This window comes from Caenorhabditis remanei, chromosome III (assembly GCF_010183535.1).
Source record: "Caenorhabditis remanei strain PX506 chromosome III, whole genome shotgun sequence".
NCBI classification, from domain to species: Eukaryota; Metazoa; Nematoda; class Chromadorea; order Rhabditida; family Rhabditidae; genus Caenorhabditis; species Caenorhabditis remanei.
In genome coordinates, this window is record NC_071330.1 from 11,856,177 (window position 1) to 11,876,906 (window position 20,730).

Below are 20,730 nucleotides of genomic sequence, written 5' to 3' on the forward strand. Positions count from 1 at the left end.
AGCATAGTGAGCTCACCACAGCGAGCTCACCAAAGCGAGCTCATCACGTCCACCTTTCACCCAAACTAGACCATCTGGCTAAATTCTAGTGTCATTCATTTCCAACCCAAAGATATATTTACCTTTTCACGAAACTCAAGTCAGCTGCCCCCTGGCCCATCGAATTCCTCGAGAAATCTACTTTTTGAGGGGGTTTTGTAATCCATCATTCTCTGCCCCCTTCTCAGTCTACTGATAAAAAATTCGCGATATGTGAGAATTGACAAAAGATGAAAAGTACTTCCGTGTTCACTTTTTCTGAATAGATGAGGAAGCGGAATCTTTGGACGAAACAAGAAGAAAAAGAGAGAATGAATTATGCAAACGATGGAAAGGATAAGAATAGAAACATGAGGGAAGGGGAGGGAAATTGGATTCTGGTTGGGAGCAGCTTTAGAAAAAAACTGGGCATGGATGGATAACTGGAGTCGTGGGGATTCGGAATCTCTGTTCAGATTTTGTAGAGGACCAAAAAAGTTTGGTCGTTTTCGATTTCTGGAGCCAGATTCTAAACTCCACCTGGCTATCATTCTCGCTACAAAAAATATACCGAATAAGGTCAAAAACTAAACCCTCAAAACCAAATGACTAACCAAAAATTCAAATTTATGATAATCCATTCTAAATAACCCTCATCACCCTCGCTCTGTCCATTTTATTCCATTTTATTCCATTCGACGGTCAATTCACAAACATTCAAAAAGAGACCACCCAGTCAGTTTTCTTCTCTCATTTTCCTCTCATTTTCCCAAGTTGAAGAAAAAATGAACCAATGTTTGCACATTTCCTCTCTTTTTCTCTGACCCATTTGGGATCGACCATTCGATGTAAAGTCAGTTGAGTTCTCGGTTTGTTTGCTCTATCGTTTTTGAACTTTTCGTTTTGAACGTGTGCACTCTTCTTTCGCAGAAAACTTGTATGATTTTTTGGTGTTTTTGGCAGGAAAACAGTTATTTCAACTTCTCTCTGAATATTTTCAGACATCTCAAAGTTGTATCAACTCCTAACTAAACCGTTTTAGAATTGAGAATCTCCCAAAAGTCCATTAGTTCACTTTTTTTTAATCTGAAGTTCGCGTTTATTTGAAGGTTAACGAAACACTTTTTCTTTGAAAATTTCCGACATTTCCCTTCTTTTTTGAGTCAATTCCGTCTTTTTTATTTGACCGTGTGTAACCGATTAACTTTCAATTTCTACGCAATTTAAATTCGAATTCATGTACTTTCAAGGTTGAAACCAAATTCTCAGAGGATATTGAAAATTTTTTTTGGAATCCATGAATTTCACAATTCTTCATTATGAAATCAGCAGTTTTGGAGTTTTCAAATTCCGAGACGTTTCGAAATTTGGCGGGGTTTTTATATTTCAAGCTTGATACGGGTTCCGAGATGTCTGGTTTCGAAATGTCTCGCTGAAAACGTTCTTGGTTTTGTGGTTCCTAAAAAGTCTTGTTTTCGGAATTTTACCGTAAAACCTGTAGTGGAGGTCGGTAGCAAGAGTTTGGAGCCACGGATTTTCAGACCAGAATATCTGGATTGTGGAGGTCATTCAGCAATTTCTGAAAACTGACTTCTCATTTGAATTCGATTGTTTTTTGATTGTGCTAGGTCTCGCTGCTGAACTCCACGGTCAGTTTAGACAATTCTTTAGTAATTCATCTCGTTCTTCCAATTTTAGACTCTCATAACTCCAGATTTGTCAAAAATCGGGCCGGGCCGAGATTTTTCCTGATTTCGGCACAGCCCGGCCCGGCCCGTGACAAGTCTGCATAGCTCTGATTTTGAAATACTTCTATTTCTAACTATACCGAATTTTGGTAGAATTCTTCAAAATTAGAAGTCCCCATACAGCCATTCGTCAATTCTGCCTTCTTCAATGCTACAGTACTCCTCTCCTTCTATCCCTTCTCCCCCCGTCTTTATCTGACCTTTCTTTGTATCTACTCACCAATTTTTCTCTTCTTTTTCTCCTCTCCCAAATTTCCCAGGTTTTCAAACCTCTCCCTGTCACTTTAATGATGTTTCTTTTCTCTCTTAATGACCCATCCATTCTCTCTTTTTCTTCTGATGGATCATCCTATGTTTCATTTCAAAAGTACATACTCTCCCTCTCCCTCCTTCTTTTCTTTCCGATCATCGACTTGTTCATTTTTTCATCTTTGATCTCTTATTTCTCTTTTCTTATCTTTTTCCCTTTTTTCGTTTTAATTGTCCTTTTCTGCGATGTCCATTTGATTGTGTGACGTTGATGAGGGTCAATTTTCGAAGTGTTTCGAAACAAATCGTTTTGATATTTTTTGAATGGACGAGGACTGTACTTTGGAGGGGGAGAAGGGGGGGTGGTGAGTCAGATGTGAGAATTGAAGATAGGAGGTTCGAATGGACTGGAAAGTAGTCACTTGGAGGGCGAACATCTGGACTAAAACGTTTGATAGCCTAACTTCCGGTTTCATGATTTCATACGGATGAGCAAAATTTTGGATCTGGAAAATCGAAAGCTTTCGTTCAAGCCATCTTGTCAGAATTCAGCATTTCCTTCAGCCGAAAGACAATCTGACATCCAGACAAACATGCCACCGAACAGATTGGCACATTGATTTACCTGGAAGAGCAGACAGGCATCCGAGAAATTTGAAAGCCTGGAAACCTGAGGAATTGGATTGGCAACTCGGACATCCGGGCACACAGAAGTTTCAAGAAAGCTGACGACTGTGAGCATTTGGACATCCGAAAACCGAAAATAACAAGACATCTCGTCGTCCAGACAACCTTCATAAACCGAAATAAAACATTTTCGGAAATACTGACATTCAAAAAAGTGGACATCCGGACAAATGGATTTTCAACTGGATATCCGGTCTCGTAGAAGAATCCGAAGAACTGGATGTCCAAAAGTATGAAAAAGGAAAATTTTGGCATTTTGACAAACGGAAATCCGGAATTTCCAGCATCCGGAAATTCAGTTGACTGATAAGACAGATTTCCAGAAGTTTTAAAACTTGAGTGTCTTAAAACTTTTAAAAACTTACAACTTGGACAATCAACGGAAGATTTTGTTCAGAAAGAATGTGCGAGATATTTCTTACTTCTTAAAAATTTCCGGTTCATGAAGTTTCAATTTCACCACCCCCGAAATCCTCCAAACTCCTCCAATTCCTCATGATTCATCTCCCTCAAACTGTACAAAAAATGAAATCATTCCGGTGTCATCCGCTCGTCGGAATCCAAAGCATCTCGAAGCTTCTCCTTCTTCAAAATTGCGTGGTGCAGACTGTCAGACCATCGTGCCAGACACCTCATACGACCTAAAAATATCTCATGATTCTGAAATATCCCTTTCTGAAGTCTGATGGAAGTCAGCTGAAAAATTTGGTATATAAAAAAGAGAGATGAGCTTGAGATGAGCTCTCCTCTCTTTTTAATCTTCTTCCGTTTTTATGATCTTGTGATTTCGTATAGTTAGAGGAAGGGGATTAGGTCTTTTTATCCGGAAAACTCTTCTGACTGATAATCCAAAATGTACTAATTTTTGGATTTCCGGTTGAGTGAATTTAATTTTTAGGACATGTACTGATCTCTGCTGGATTTCTAGAATTAGGGATAGAGGGACATCTGAATAGGGGGATTTTAGACGGAATGAAAATCCGAAATTCATTTTTGCAGTAGCTCAAGAAACTGTTATCTCAGCACGCTCCACCGAAATGTCCTTAAAAATGTCTCTTTGTCTCTGAATCTCTCAGTTTTGCACACAATTTTCTTCGGTTTTGGTAGAGCGCGGTTGTAAGAAGCGTGTCGTGATAATATTCTTAAATAAACTTATACCTCACAAGAGCTGAAAAATTGCATTAAAGACCCGGACACGGGATTTTTTCCACACCCCCAGTACCTTGACTCATACTTATCTGTATTGACGTCTTTTGAATTAATCCGAGATTCCAGATTTCTGGGTTTAGTCATTCGGGCGCATATATTTATATATAATACATATGTGATTGGTTGGCAAGGATTAGAGAATTGAAGTCAGGAGGACTTTTCAATTTTAGAAACGATTAGCTTTTTCTTTTACGGATTTATTTTCTTCGATTAGGATTTCGGGGGATAACGGATTACAGAAAAGACGACACACATTTTGAGCTCTAGTGTGTATTTACGGGAGAGTTGTGGAGATTTACGAAGAAACATTTTGTACATTCATAGACTACTGAACTCCAATTTTTTCAAGCTCTTGCGGAGGAGTTTTCTCCTATACAAAATTAAGGATTCTATACAATTTTTGCACTTGCATATCTCTAAAAAGTCACGTAGAGTCACCAATGTCTATTTTTAAGACCAAAGGTTTCATGTCAGAATCTATCTCTCTCTTCTCATATAAAGTGCAGGTAGGTGTGACATGTATCCCTTACATAATCTAATCTTCCCATTTTTTATTTCTAAGAACTCACTTCCCCTATATGTACACTTTTTCATCTGCTCACGAATTGCCGGAGGCTAGTTGAGAGAGAGAAAAAACTGCTGGGAAATGAGATATTTGAGATGCAAATGACATGTTTCGTTGGTTAGACTCGGGTAGATTTACGAGAATACCCTCTTTTTTGAAAAATGTGTTCCTTTTTCCTTCTCTTCCCGACCACCATTATTTCATCATCTATAGAAATTTCGCTTGCTTTTTCACATTTTACACGGAATGATGCAAATTACAAAAGTTTTTGCTTTTGTGTAGATTTACAAAGATCTGACACCCGTTCTTGAGCTATATCAATTCTAAGGCTTCTACATTTTTTTCTGTTTCTAGATTTTTCTGAAATTGGAATTCCAGATCAAATCCCTGCAAGAAATGTTTTGAAAACTTCCTTGCAGCAGCTAGCCGATCCTTAGTTTCCTGGAAGTTTTTGCAGACTCGACACAATTTCATTTTCAATTTTATTTAGAGGCTACAAAGATATATAGTATATCTATATAGCTACAGTAGGAAACTTTCGTAAATCTACACATAACTCTTGACAGCAACTAAGGAAGATAATTTCACACTAAAAAATATACTTTTTAAAAGTTCACATGTAATTTACAGTGAATAATTACCTTGAAAAATTTTAAAGCTCAAAATTCATAAATGTCACTTCCTATTCCTATTCCAGCTAGGCCTACCACACACTTCCTCTCTGTCTTCCCTTCTCATTTCCGCATCGAACACCTCCCTTGATTAAAATGAGTCATGATTTTATGCTTCCGGGTTAGGTGTAGATTTACGAGTCATTTTGCAGATTTACGGTCCCCCGTGTGAATTTACGAGCCTTCAAGATCGTGCGGTCTTTCAAGATTCTCTTGAAACATTAGTTTTTTCAGCTGACCAATTGTAGGTTCTCAGTTGAAAAAGTAATAGAGTGAGCTATGATCCATCAGTAGTCGAGAAGAGAAAGAGTGGAATAAGAAATTGGTTTCTATAAATAGCTCTTTTTCTCTCAATTTGTCCCCAACAAAGAGCCATAGATTAGACATTGAATTCTTAAGTTTTCTCGAGGTTTCTTACTGTTCAAATCTACAGTATCTCTATGATCTACTAGAATATATCCCGACGTAGATTATCTTTTCGCCTTAACGATTCACTGAAATTCTAGATTTTCGAAAACCTGAAATTTTCGAAAAGGGGACAAAAAGCAAGTGGGTCATTCATCTGTAGACATAATCTATACCGGAGATCACTAGTTTTGAATTAAAACATAGATCACTGGGTGTAGATTTACGCTAGTGTCGATTTACGAGTGTGCAAAACTTCTTCCAGCATGTTCCATCCCCTTCATGTTTACCATCGTTTGCATTCTCTATTTTTTCTCCTCCCCTTCACTTCCCGCCGTCCACAAACTAGTCACGAGTAGTGATGTTTTCCTATTCCTTCTTATTTTTAGTTTTTGTTGTCTGGTCTGGCACATTGCCAACCTAATCTCTATTCTTTTTCCTCGTTCCTCCTTTGATCATGAGTATTACGGAGACCACCGATTAAATTGTTCACTTTTTCAACTGGTTTTTGCTTTTTTGAAGGTTGGGCGAGGTGTTCACGTGAAATGAACGAGATAGGTGGAGTTAATATGTAAGATAAGAGAGACGCAGACAACGAGACTGCCTGCTTGTCTGTGTCTCTTTCCATCACCGTCTATTGAAAGTCGCATATCTCAAAACCCTGAAGCTCTATCAAAAAATTGTAAACTACAAAAATAATCTAAATGAAATTTTCTATATTTTTGTAGTTAGTAGATTTTTAGTACAGCTATATCCTGAGAATTTACAAAGCTTAGAAGATTGAACCAACGAAAAGTCAATTATCCCACAATTTGCATCATTTTCCAAAAAGGCAATTTCCCCTCTCATTCGACGTCACCTTGTCTCAATATTACCTCTCTCCTCCTCCTCCTCTTTCCACCCTTAAACCCTATTTCCTATCATTCCAGAAATAAAAATCCTATCAAACCTGAAAGAGAGTAACAGAGACAGAGAAAAAGAAGGTCATTTATTTACTGACGCCATGAAATGACCAGTTGCCCTTTTCCCTTCTTCTTCTTGTCCTCCTCCTCCGTCTTCATACCGAGAAGAAAAACGAAGAAAAAGTGCATGTTCTGTCGTGTTCTCTAGTTCCTCTTCCCTCATCTTCATTTCCCTTCTTTTACCCTCCTCTCCGACACATTCTCATCTTCTTTCACCCGATTAGTTTCATGGCTCTTCCTTGGCGAGAAGGATGCGTTTTTTAGTATACTCGACTGGATTACATTGAGTTTTTTCTTCGAAGATTTCTAGATTTCTGGTTCTTAGGGCTCTTTCTTCTGGACATCACTTAACTTTGATTACTTCTAGGTTTCTTGGATTTCTGAAATCCTGGATTTTGAATTTGGATCTTCTTTCGACTTTAATTCTTCCGAGATTGGTTTTGCTGGGTTTCTGGATTTTTTTTTTACCTTACCAGCTTTTTCATAGCTCCGCCCACTTTTGATATGCTCCTTTAAAGGTAGGTCTGGGAGGAGAGACGCAGAGAAACGAGAGCGCCTGACTGTCTGCGTCTCTCCCTTTCCGGGCTCCTCACTTCAAATGCGCTTATCTCAAGAGAATGAATAGCTATCAAAAAGTTGTTAACTACAAAAATGGAGATCTGGATTTGGTCTACAAGAAAATTATAAATTTTAGACACCTGAGACATAATGTGAGGGGACAGAGGGGTTTTCCTTCCTTACGCTGATTTTGCCTTATTCATTCTTCATGACTCTAGAACTTCCGTTTTTTTGATGAACTTACATTTTCAAGATTACTCATTACCTAGGTTTCAGCCTCCCCGGTGTTCACACTTCGTAGACTTTGCTATGCCTCTTTACCTACTTCTCACTTTCGTTCTGTTTTTCCTTTTTTTTTTTTGAAATTTCAAATTCAATGCATTTGACACTAGCGTTCGAATTCCTGTTTCCCCTCTCTATCTCCTTCAGTCACTTTTTCGTATACCTCCCATGCCACTTGATGGACGTTCCTCTCTCTCGTTTCTCGTTTTTTTTTCAAATTTAATTCGGAATTTCCGTATTCAATTGAATTGAGAAATGACCCTGTGACGTAGGTCTTTTACTATGGTGGGAACAGAGTAACTGGTTATACTAGGTTCTTATCAAATTGATAAGATTACTCTCTTATCAAGGAATCTTTCAACTCTGCTTGCTAGCGATTCTAGCTACAGTAAGCCCCACCCGACCTACAGTACGAAACGTGCAAATTGTAGGCGTACCTTCTCTTTTGTTCAAATGAAATTTCACCGAAATGACGTGAGATATCATCTAAAGTTCGACCATCCCCCTTCTCTTCTCTTATCTTCATTTTTCTTCTCTTCTTCTTCTCTATCAGCTGCCCTTCTCCTTCCCACACGTGTCGGCGCAACCCTCTCTCTTTAAGCCCCGCCCACTTTTCCCACCCCTCTTTTTCTGAATGTGGCCAAATCAGTTTCATGTAAAGTGTAGTCTTGGAGACAGTTTCGTTTCGAGCTTTTACTTTTTCTTGACTTTCAACTAACTTTTGGATTTTCAGAAAATGACTCAAAGTCGCAGATTCTCCGCATTCATCGATCAGATAAGAAATTGGACTAGCGCTATCAAGTGAGTAATGGGTTACTGTACATCCTAATCAGTCCAATTTTCCAGAGACAAACAATACCGTAGTCTCTCTACTGGCGACCTGGTCTCCCCATCATCATCCTCCAAGCCATCAGAATTCGAGCCAGACTTCATGGAGATGGACTTCGGATCCACACCAACCACCTCCTCCCTTCCAGCTCACTTTGATGACTGTGACCTCGTGCCAATGGAATTCAAGAAAAACGGTGTGAAACTTCTCCCCCAAGGATCTAAACAAGCGGAGAAGGCCATGAAAAACCACCGAAAATTCGGAAGCAGTGAGGAGCTCTCCAAGATTAAAATGGAGGATATTCACAAGGCACAATCCTGGTTCTTTGTCGACATTGATCCGAGATCAGCCGAACGGATTCTGATGTCCGATGGATTTAGAGAGGCATCGTTTTTGATCTCCTACTTCCAGCAGAAGTATGTGATGTCGATCTGGAGAAAGAATAAGGTGGAGCACTTGGTGATTCGTCACTACAAGAAGAAGAATGGATCGACTGGTTTCATGTTGGATATCGATAGATCATTCAAGTGAGTTTCGTCAAGAAAGGGGGGGGGGGGTGATAAGAAATTAAGAATTAGAAAAAACATGTAAATAAATCAGAAATTATTTTGTTTGTTTTTTTCCGTGAAGGTCAAAACTTCTTTATGACTATTCGAGAATCCATTTTTAACCCATCTCATTTTCCAGAAACCTCGTCGAACTCACCGAGTACTATACGAAGAACAAGAGCTACGTCTTGTGCACAAAACTCGCGAAAGGAGTCTCCCGACCACGCCGAAACAACAACCAGGATATCCGATCTCGTGCATAGAAGTCCCCACTCTTCTACGAGGAATTAGAATCCCCGACTCCTTATTCTGACGTCTTCTGGAATTCATCAGAAGAAATTCCCTAACTTTTCTCCTCCTTGCTTATCTAGTCCTGATTATCTGTATGTTTAGTATATTCATCTACCGTAACCCCGTGGTTACTGTACCCCTTCGTTTATCATATACGGGTTCCCGTTTACCATACCAAATCTCGAAATCTCAACATCGAAAAATAGTATTTATTCGGATAGAAAAAGTATATATGATAATAATAAACCAGTTTAATTTTAAAGATGTATACACGTGGCAAAACAGGAGAAATATGGGGGGAGGAGTGGGTAATTATACTAATTAGGCTCTCATTTTTCTCTCCTCGTGTCTTCTGAATCGTCGTTGCATTGACTGGGAGACGCACTCAGACAGAGAAGATCTTTCGCAAGCGAATCTGAAAAATTTAGAACTTCGTAAATCCACACAATGTTTCGTAAATCTACAATGCCACGTTTTACTGAACTGATCGCATAAGTCACGGAAACATTTGATCGTTGAAGTTCTCTTACTGATCACTATGAACATATCAGTCAACGAGAATCGAAGAACACGAGGCATGACTTGACGGGCAAAAAATGGTCGTTCAAGTTTTATGAGTTTCCTTTTTTTCGACTGTCTGGGGTAGATTAGATAGGTTTCGAAACGTGCGAGAGGAGAGAATTGGAAGAAGATTCGAGAAGGTTGGTCAGGTGAAATGATCTTGATATAAATTGAACTTTTGAAAATAAATTCAAAAAGGAAAAAGGAAATTCTGAAACATATTAGACTGAAATTTTACAAGTTTCATAAAACTGATTTGTTCAGCGAAAGAGCACAATGAGGCTTGACCCCCCAGTTTTTCTCTAAATTTCAATATTAAAGCCTTTGTAAATCTGCAGTTTGTAGAATTATCGAAAAATTTTCAAGTACAAAAATGTAGAAAATAACATTGTGCTTTTTTTGCTGTTGACAATTTTTAGATAGCTACTCAATTTTTTGAGTTATGAACGTATAAAGTAGAGCTATCACTGCTGGAAAAAAACGCACGCCTCGTTTTTCTGTCTTGAACTTTGAAGGCTTGTATCTTACGACGCTGTAGAGTAATCAAACATTTTTCAAAAACAAAAATGTTCACCACTTTTCCATAACTTTTTACAGCGGACTATAGTACTTGAAACGTTAAAAAGTGCGTTCTCATAAACTCGGTACAAACGAAATCTTAATCGTCTTTTTCTATTTAATCTATGTCTATTAGTACTACAGTACACCTTCCCAGAACTATAAAAACTCAACTTCAAATACCGAATTCTTTAAACCATGTACTCAATATCAATTCAATTTTCAGACGCCCTAAAGCCTTCTTGGAAAATAACAGGAAGACAGAAGAAAGGGCACAAAAACAAGACAAAAATAAATGGCTCTCGGTTCAGTGTCGACGAGAAAATGAGAAAAAGGGAACGGGGTTCCAGGAAAACAACTAGAACATCTAGGGGGAGAGAAGCACTTGTCGGAGAACGGACAGCTAGACTGAGAGGGGATCCGGAAAAAGAAAAGAGGAAGAGTTCTATGTATAGAGTTTCTGTTATGGGTGGGATCGGGACACTTTTTTGTTGGGAAACTATTTTTTCACTTTTTTTCTTCGGAAAATTGACATTTTTAGACGATTTCAGAATGGAATTCATCTTTCCCGCAAAATATCCGACTGAAAACTATTTTTCTGTTCGAAACAAGCTAAGTTTCCGAGTTTTACGTTAGAAAAGTTGAAAAAAAAGTTTTTTTTTTTTGATTTTCAGTTTTTTAAATCCTGACATTTCATACCTTTGCCATTCTTCGAACGTATGCTACAAAACTTACTTGTGATAGAATACGGTAGTGTTGACTTGATAACATCTGTGAGCCATTCCATTCATCAGAAGGTCACGTCCCAATTCGATGAAGAGTCCCTCGTCGATGCATCCTGGAAATAATCGGATTTTGGTTAATCCACATAAGCATTGCGTACTACAGTACCCCCGCAATTCCCTAGTTTCTAGCCAAACGTCTAGCCTCTGATCAGATTACAACTGTACAGTTTCTTTGTCCTGGTCACTCCCATCTCGTGACACCGAAGTCAAATTTATTTCCTCACGCTTTCCCATTTTTCTACGGAAAGGTTATCATGAAAAAATTCGGAAAACTCGTGTCAAGAAATAGAAAAGTGCAGATAGTTAAGCTTATCATTATTACGCAATAATTATTGAGTGCTGACTTGTGAAGGAGACACTTCGGAGAGTTTGACGATTCGTAATTTAACACAGGGCTTCGTCCTCCGTAAATTTATACTAAATCTACACTAGCCTCCCGTAAACCTACATCACCAACCTACACACATTATTCTGCCTACACTACAAAACTCTCATTCCCAATGATCTGTAATCTTCTAGAAAAAAAGTACGATTCCGGCCGTCAAATTTTGCACTTTTTCGTTGACAAAGGAAAGTGAAAGTTTCGAAAAGAGAGAGAGGAAAGATAAGATGGGTATTGAAATTGACAAGGAGGAAGTTCAGATGGAAATTCTAGCTTGGGAGTTCTCTCGTAAGTGCACACGAGATTTTCGTAAATCGACACAATCGTACCCAAAACCAAAAGAGTTCCATCATTCTTGCACTGATATCTGACATGTTGATGTGTCCACATTTGACCGGTACTGTACTGTTGTCCCTCGTGGTTGCACCCGAGCACTGAAATAAAATAAAATTTGAATTTCCCGCTCTTTTCTCTTTTTTTCAAATTTAAATTTTTTGCCCGAAATTTCCTCAGTGCCAGTCACAAGACCTTCCACTTTGGCCACCACTGGAGCTTTCTTATCTTTCCGATTTCTGTGCTCGATGAGTGTACACTGGTGGTGATGCATCAGAATGTGTTCTTATCATTTTGCTTCCCTTTTTATTCCTTCATATAATCAGTGAGTTGATGGTCAGGTGCTAAATCGGTAGAGGAGAGGGAAATGTAAAAATTTGCAACATTTCAAACGGGAATTTGTAAAGAAATTGTAGACTTGGTCCATGTTTGAAAATTGTGCTCTTCAAAAAATGAGAAGATAGTGAAATTGCTTCGGGACCCTATCCGTCCCGCAGAGATTACTGAAAAGAGCTAGAGCCAAGCATAATTGAGAAATGTGTACAGAGTAATTTTTTTCGAAAATCTTTCAACGAAAAATCCGAAAAATGTATCAAAAAATATTCCAAGAAATCTGTCTGAAAAAAAGTGTTTTTTGGAGGCTGAAATTTGTATGAAAACTGTAAGTATTTTAAGGACAGAACACCAGAATTCTGTTTCTGAATATTAGAAAAAATTTCAAGGAAAATCAAAAAAAAACGCTATACATTTTTTTAACATGAGTTTTGAAATTTTCAGCAGAAGCTTCCAAACTTTTTCGTCCGAAATTTTTTTCAAAAAGTTTATAAGGGTAAGGGAATCTAAAAATTCTCTGGAGTTTGTATTCAAATTGTACTTATTTTTGAATCGTTTCATGTTTTCTCACATTCCTTAAATTTGGAAACAATTCGTGGACGCATTCTCAAAATGTTAGGCTTATAAATGGAATAGTCTTGATGCGAAAAGGCGGAAAACTTTTAAATTTAACTGGATAGTCAAAAAACTCACTCTTCACAACATATCTGACTTTTCCTGGACCAATAATCTCACACTCGTGGCGCTTTCCACCCTCAATTCTAGACTCTCCAGCCATGAGGAGGTCGTTGAAACTGTTTTGCATGTAGCAACCTGGAAACAACATTTTTTGTTAAACAAAAAAGTATCAGGAATATATCTACAAGAAAGTCTGTAACTTTTTCCAAGCTAGGTATTACCTTCAACATAAATTCCCTGCTCTCTACATGTCAACTTGAATGATCCATTTCGGAAGGAATCCCCAACATTGTAATGCATTCCGTTCTCATAACACATACTCTCTTGTTTATATGTCACATTGTCTCCTTGAATACTACAGAAATGTTTCATTCCACTTCTCACAAAGGTTCGTCCCAATTGGATGACTGATCCGTCATCGGCGAGACATGCTGGAACGTTTTTTTTCAATATCTGTCCGTCAGTCCGTTTCAGCTTACCAACTACTTCAGCGGTTCCATTGTTGCATGTGTAATGGAAGTTGTTCTTGGTGAAAGTGGAACCATGTGGATGGGTTCCAGCATTAGAGGTGACACATGGAAGTGGAGGGATACGGCCGTTGGTTACTGTAAGAATTAATGGTTGGGACATGTCAATCTGGGTGTACAGTGCCGTGCAAAAATGTAAGAACTTTGACCGCTTTCGGTTGAAATTGTCTAACTTTGAAAGGGTGTTACGGTATCACTGATTGTCAAGTAAGTTTTTAATGGTTCTTACAGATCAAGAGTAGAGCTTCATTTTTGTAGTTGACAGTATTTTTGTACAGGCACTCCCTAGCAAGTTACATACCGACAAAGTCATTTCTCCCTCAAATCGACCAATTTCAGTGCAAAATAGTGCGATTTTGCTGGTGTCTAAAAATGACTATAACTCTCTAGGGAGTGTCCGTACAAAAAAGTTGCCAACTACAAAAATGAAGCTCTATCTTCGATCTGTATGGTCACTCCAACAGACAACGCCCTTTTGTTATAAAACGTGGAATACCTGGAATAACCACGCGATTCACATCGTCCATTCCCATTCCGTGTGCCGTCAAAATAATCTTGTCTCCCTCCGACCGATTCGACGTCTCAAACACCGATTGACGGAATTCGCCGGAGATTAATGGACACAGGATGAGGAGAAGAAGAGGAAGGGATGATGATAGTGTCATCATGACTCTTTCTGCAAAAATTGAATGAAACGGGAGGTCATGAATTTGTGAATATCGAGAAAAACATGAAGTGAAGAAAAGCAAACATTGAAACACTTTGTTCAAGGACGGTTAAGGAAGAAGGTGTTGTAAATGGTCACGAATTGAGATGAATTTCTCAGAATAAAGTGTCCGTAAATTTACACAAAATCTCCGTAAATCTACACAAAGATTTTGTAAACCGACCCACAACTTTCGTAAATCTACAACGAGTTTGACAAGAAGTGTCGTAAATCTTCACAAGCCTCCGTAACTCTTTACTATCGCTACAAGTCCTTAATTTTCAATTCAGCTTGAACGTTCGTAAATCAACATGAAACTCCGTAAACCTACATCAGTCTTTGAAAACCTAAAAAAACATTTTAAAGCGACATTGGGCATCGTAAATCTTCACAGAGAAAACCTTGGCATAATTTTGACAACCACAGACAGTCAGCTAAATAAATTTAATGTCCAAAAAACTATGCACGAGGTTCTGAAATTTTTGAATCAATATTCAGGAAATCAGGTCGCAATCCTTGTAAAGTCGGCAACTTTTTTCTCCTGTCTACCTACCTAATTTGGTAGAAAAACGGGAGAAATAAGAAATAAAGAAGAGATAGAAATTGGGTGAAACAAGGAGAAGAAGGAGTGTGTTCTAATTACTGTTTTCACAGTTGATCATCATTTGGGTTTTTATAGGAAAAGATAGTGTTGGGGATAGATAGGTGGGGTCAAATTTCGAAACGAATGGGTATTTGATGATTCTATTTTGGAGAAAAAAAGTGAAATCAAGTCTGGGGTGAGTCAGAGAAGGCGAAAAATAGAGATAGGAGTGGTTAGTGTATGTCTGAAACTGAAAATATTGTCTCAGTAAATCCACATTAAAGCTCGTAAATCGACATATAGGTAAATTTACAGAAGCCCGCGTAAATCGACACAAGGGCCATCGTAAATTTACCTGTTCTCTTGTAAATCTACATATATGAAAACTCCTTGACCCCACATATAGGCTTGCTGGAAATCCACATGCAAACCGACATGAAAATCGACTTAAATTGTAAAAATATTTGTAAATCAACACAAACCTACAGTAAGACAGTCAAAAACAAGACGAGAACACAAAAAGGAACAAAAGATATGGCTAATCTGCCACGAGAAGAAGAAGCATGCCCACTTCTCATCAGAATCTCATCAGAATCTCGAGAATCAATTCATCAAAAAAACTACAGAATCTGGTATCTAGCAGGCGGTTCATATCAAGATTGACCAGCGGCATGTTCAACAACTTCATTCATTTTCTCATCGCAATAAAATCGTTCTCTCCGAAAAAGAATAGAGACATAAATGGCGCCGTTCCCCTCCCGTTCGGTCACTCGTTCGAGAGTAATAAATCTGAAGAATTGATGTTGAAAAAGGGCGTAAAACTAAGAGAATTCCTTTGAGTCTATTGACAGGTTGTACTCGAGACCTTGACGAGAATGAAGACAGTTTTTAGGGGGATTGGAGGAAAAGTAGGGCACCTCCTCTTCATTTCTCTTTTCAACACACAATTTACCCACTTCTTCTTCTTCTTTTTTCGTTCTTTTGACAGATTGCGGTCACTATTGACACTGAGAAGGAGAGGTGAAGGCGTGGAGAAGGAGATGAAGACGTGACGGATTCTGAATGTTGGTTGAGGTTAACAGAGGTCAGCAGTTCAGGTGTTCAATTCGAGAATTGTTGAAAAAAGTTTTTCAACTACATCAACTTCGAGAGCGTGTCTCGGTGTTACTTTTTGTCCCATTATGTTAACGTTTGTAGTAGATGTAGATCACACATAGAGCTTTGATCTTATATTAGGTTGTCCCAAAAGTTTTCGAACATAGTTTTGTTATTCTGCTATAGGAAAGAGAGCAAGAATCAAACCAAATAGTGCACGTTTTCCATTATATAAGACGTCGGGTGTATTGACAATAACATTCATTTCTTCTGGCTGCCTTCTCTCAATGAACGCGGCACCAATCTTTGTCCCCGACCGAATTCATATTCGTCATGTCATTTTATTTTTGTTTCTATCTAACTCCGAAATCACTGAGATTGAAGAACGTATGGTTGAAGTTTATAAGGATAATGACCCTCAACGGCAGACAATTAGCCGTTGGGTCCATCGTTTCAAAAATAATGATTTTTCTTTGGCCGAAGAAGCACGTTCTGGAAGACCAGTGGAGTTGGACATTGACAAGCTACGGGAGGTAGTGGAAAGTGACCCATTTCAATCCATTCGCGAACTGGCAACAATAATGGGCTCTACCCACTCTGCGGTAGAAAGAGGACTGGGAGCTCTTGGCAAGCTAAAAAAAATGGGAAGATGGATACCACACAAATTGTCTAACTTTGACCTTGAGCGCCAAGTAGAGATGTCACTGCAACTTCTAACCCTCCATCCTAATTTCAACTGGCTGGATCATTTGGTTACGTCGGACGAGAAGTGGGTCTTATAAGAAAACCACCACAGGAGAGCCCAGTGGGTTGATGCTGATAAACAGCCAGAGGATGTCATCAAACAGGAGTTTAACCTTAAGAAAATATTGCTCTCCGTCTGGTGGTCTGTTCATGGACTGCTTTATTGGGAACTGCTTCCCGAGGGAAAAAATATCACCGCCGACTACTATTCTTCTCAATTACAAAAGGTGAAGTCCAAACTGAAAACCTCCCCTCTACACGGTCACGGAGTCCACTACCTCCATGACAACGCAAAACCACACACCGCAAAGACGATAAAGTCTCTCCTGGCTACATTGCACTGGACAGTCCTTACTCACCCTCCGTACAGCCCTGATATCGCTCATTCGGATTACCATCTGTTCAGCGACATGCATCGATCCTTTGAAGGCCAGGACTTCAAAACAAAGTCAGAGATCGAGAAATGGTTGAAGAAGTATTTTGACTCGAAGCAGCCTGAGTTTTGGCGGAAAGGTATTGAATCTCTACCTACTAAATGGCAAACAGTCGTGGATAAAGGTGGTCACTATGTTTGATTTTTGTAATTTTCTGGCTTTGAATAATTTTGATTTCAATAATGTTCGAAAACTTATGGGACAACCTAATAGTTTTCAACTTTTTGTACAAAACCTCCCTAAGAGTTACAGACGCATTTACAGAATTCCAAAATCTCCCTATTTTGAACTGACATTGGGCGATGAATAGAACAGATATCATAACTTTTCAGGAAGGTCTCGTACAAAAAAGTTGTCAACTACAAAAGTGAAGCTCTAGGGTTGATCTACTACCCCTACAAAAATTGGCATTATGGGTCAAGAAATAGCAACGAGACGCGTTGACGCAGTTAGTCATTTTCCATTGAAAACAATTGAAATCAACGACTTTTTGATTTTCACAGTAGCATAGCGTTTTATAACTATGACGGTTCGAAGACGTTTCATAACTAAAGATATGACAGCATTCCGAGTTGCGAAACGTCGCAGTTGCGAAATGACGAGTTGCTGAGTGTTCTGGTATCTGAATGTTGGCTTTAAAAATACGAATCCGAACATCATCATTTTTTCTCCAAAAAAAAAAAACAAAAAATGCAAAAAACACAATGCTTTACTCTGAACTTGCCCTCTTTTCTTATCTTTGCCCCAAATCTAAACATTTCCTGGCTATATAAGATGAAGGAACCATACAGAAAGTTCAATATTTGATTCTTACTCGACCCGAGTTGGAAAACTTCAGGTAAGACCTCCCACCCCACTCCCCTTCCAATCCTCGTCATCTTCCAGCACTCGTTGCCGCGCACAAATCCAATACCAACCGCCAAATCGGTGAACATCGAAGAAAAAGAGGAGTAAAATGGCAGAAGGAGGACAACAATCAGCCATGGAGGGAGCCAGCGTCGCTGCTCCAGAAGCTGCTCCGGCACCACAGGAGGGTGGACAATCGGTTGCACCACCAGTGGATGCAGGAGCTGGTGGTGAAGCTCCAGGAGGCGGAGTCTCGCAAATGGGAGGAGCTGTCGGAGTTGGAGGTGGACAGGAGGAAGCCTCGATTGCGATGGTTACAAGTACCTATACCAAATATGCTCAGGATATCCAGCAGGCTGCAGAAGGTGAGGTGCCCCGGGGATTTTCAGATTAAATTTTTGATTTTCCAGGAGTCCGTCAACGTGCTCTCGCTCTCCAACAAGAAGGACCTGCCCAACTTCAACAACTCCAGTCTCAACTCCAACCACAAACACAAGAGTTGATGAGTGCTCTCCAGGAGACTCAAGCCCCCATCGGTCTCGCAACATCTTCTGTCGTCGAGATTTTCGGATGGTCTTCCATCCTTCTCCTTGGTGCCGGAATTGCTTCTATCGTCGGAGGATACGTGCTCTCGCCAATCTTCGGAATCTTTATTGGAAGAGCTGGAGCAGCGATTCTTGCCACTTTGGTGCTCCCTGGCCTCGCTGCCTACCAATTGAATGCGGAGGACGGATCCACTTCGGCCACTCGTTTCCAACTTCTTCTCCTTGCTCTCACTCAAGGAATCCTTATGGGTCACTCGATCTCATACACCTATGTGAGTGGTCAACCACTTTCATTCATCACTCCATTGGTCATTGCTTTCGCCTATCCATTGGTTGCTGGACAAGTTGGATCCGCCCGTGTTCCATTGTTGGGAGGAGCTGTTGGAGCAGCATTCGGGGTTCAACTGATGGCTGGACTTGTCTCTGGATCCCTTTCGTTCTCCTACTTCATGTTGGCTGCCCTCTACAGTGCCGCTTCCGGAGCACTCCTTCAGGTTGCTTTCAAGAATTTGAGCCCACCGACTAGAGTGAGTTTTTTTCTCAAAAGTTCCACCCAAGTTTTCTTTTCAGGCCCACATGTACCAAATCCTTCTCGTCGCCTCGTTCCTATTCTCGAAGGCTTTGGTCTACGGATTGTTCGGATCGGCCGAGCCACCAAAGGCTGCCAAGTGATCTCTCGAATTATAATGTCAATAAACGTTCTCTCTCTTCAGTAGTAATTATTCCGGTTGTTGCCGCTCGAGCGGAATCTGACTTTTTGCTGGCCTAGAAAACTCCTCGGCCATGATGATGATATCATTGTGATCTTTTGTATACACTTTCCAACCTGCTGACAATGCTCCTCGGTTGTTTATTCAGACGTTTTTCTTCCTGCTTTTCCCCTTTTTTTCGTCACTTTTCGCAGAAAATTTCATACTGTTTGTTTTTCACATAGTTTTGGTCTCTTAACACTTTTCTCCCAGATTTCGCTCCGGTATTCCAGTCCCCAGGATTTCCCCAGGATCTGTCGGAATGTTAGTCCGGATGTCCTATTTTCTTAACTGAGCTAGGTAGTACTGAGCAATACACAAAAATGTCGTGTTTATCAGCTTCGTTTAGAGTGGGTGACTGATATTTTGTGTTTACTCAAACTGGCCGAAAAGAAAGAAACATGAGTCAAGTCAGGAAAAGAGAACGGTCTTGTCATACGTCATTTATCGAAAAATTTAAGATAAGGAAGTTTTTCGTCATTTTGAAACTGAAAATGTTGCACTCGTAGTAGATTAAATAAACTAAAAAAGAGAAAAAGCTGAACTTGTTAGAGGATTAGAGAGAAAAAGAAAAAACGGATTAGGTTTCAATTCCAGGTCATTTCCTTTTACTCACTCGTCTTTTTTTTACCTTTTCGGTCTTTAGATTTTTGGGGTTTCGCAATTTTTCCTCATGTTTATCGGTAAAGGAAAATAAAACAGCTTCGATGCATTGTAAAACGACTGTCTTTGATTTTTGAACTTCCGATGAATCTCGATTTCCGAATTTCCTGAAGCTGGGACGTTTTAAAACTAGACTTTGCCAATCAAAGATATTTCCAAACTGACGCCTTATGTTACTTTTTTTCATATCTCCCACTTCAATCAACCCCTTCTATGTCCTAAATGAGCAATATCCTCCATCTTGAGCCAAGAATTATGTATACTCTAGTATGCAAATACCCTTCTAAATTTGGCATTCCCCCTTTCCACTTCTATGTTTTATAATTGGATCTCCATTCCCCTTTTAGGCATTTCATGGTTCGAATGACAAATTTAAAAGTGTTTCTTTTAGTTTTTCGGTTCACTTTTTTCCAAATTAGAAGTTCAATGTCCTCCTAATAGCTTTTAGGTGAATCCACACCAACTCTTTCCTCTTTTCTCCAAAAAAACGTGACATTGACAAGGTTTACTGAATAAATGTGTGAGAAAAAAGAGAGGAAAGTCAATGGTTCCCACGGTTCTCCATTTCACCTAAAAATGAGATGGAGAAGGGTGTTTTTCTTTTCCTTTTTTCTAGAAAAATATGAGAAGAGAATGGGGAAATCTGAATAAGGTTCTAGCAGGAAAATTTAGCTAATTTTAAAGGTTCCGTGAAAGGGAACATTAGTCACTCGTAAATTGGCACAAAACTTCAGAAAATCTCCATTTCCGTAAATCTACACCAACGCCGTAAATCTACAATAGACATTAAGTAAATCTACCAACAACCTCCTGTAAGCACACAAATTAGCTCCACAAATCTACAAAAAGTTTCAATAAATGTTCTTCTGTCTATCGTAAGCCTTTACCAGCTCTCTTTTCTAATATTCCGTAAATCTATCCCCAACCTACCGTAAATCTATCCCAACCTACCGTAATCCTTCACTGATTGTTTCCCCCGTGAATCCACCTTTCACGTTGCAAATCTACGCTCGCTCTCCGTAAATTGTTCCCACTAAATCTACTCAAGCAGTTCATAAATGTATACCAACCCTTGTGAATCTACTCCCATACAGCGTCTTCAGTTTTTTGTAAACCCACAACACCTTCCCGTAAATTCACAAAAGATCTTCCGTAAACCTAAAACAAGTCTCCATAAACTTACTCC

The 20,730-nt window shown here is 39.3% G+C and overlaps 4 protein-coding genes across 4 annotated transcripts; 2 read left to right on the forward strand and 2 right to left on the reverse strand.

Moving 5' to 3' along the window:
* Positions 1–8,090: 8,090 nt before the first annotated feature.
* Positions 8,091–8,994, forward strand: GCK72_010889 (uncharacterized protein; the record flags this gene model as incomplete). The annotated part of the gene is made up of 3 exons (XM_003111795.2): positions 8,091–8,155; positions 8,201–8,710; positions 8,871–8,994. 3 exons carry the CDS (start codon positions 8,091–8,093, stop codon positions 8,992–8,994), a joined length of 699 nt encoding a protein of 232 aa, XP_003111843.1.
* A 349-nt stretch (positions 8,995–9,343) lies between these two features.
* GCK72_010890 (uncharacterized protein) lies at positions 9,344–13,847 on the reverse strand (the record flags this gene model as incomplete). The annotated part of the gene is made up of 7 exons (XM_003111694.2): positions 9,344–9,437; positions 10,877–10,979; positions 11,638–11,742; positions 12,668–12,787; positions 12,874–13,083; positions 13,132–13,257; positions 13,676–13,847. The coding sequence occupies 7 exons, from the start codon at positions 13,845–13,847 to the stop codon at positions 9,344–9,346; spliced, it is 930 nt and encodes a 309-aa protein (XP_003111742.2).
* Positions 13,848–17,575: 3,728 nt separating this feature from the next.
* Positions 17,576–18,135, reverse strand: GCK72_010891 (uncharacterized protein; the record flags this gene model as incomplete). The annotated part of the gene is made up of 2 exons (XM_053728087.1): positions 17,576–17,911; positions 18,037–18,135. The coding sequence occupies 2 exons, from the start codon at positions 18,133–18,135 to the stop codon at positions 17,576–17,578; spliced, it is 435 nt and encodes a 144-aa protein (XP_053587664.1).
* Positions 17,697–18,804, forward strand: GCK72_010892 (uncharacterized protein; the record flags this gene model as incomplete). The annotated part of the gene is made up of 3 exons (XM_053728088.1): positions 17,697–17,952; positions 17,998–18,659; positions 18,703–18,804. 3 exons carry the CDS (start codon positions 17,697–17,699, stop codon positions 18,802–18,804), a joined length of 1,020 nt encoding a protein of 339 aa, XP_053587665.1.
* Positions 18,805–20,730: the final 1,926 nt, after the last annotated feature.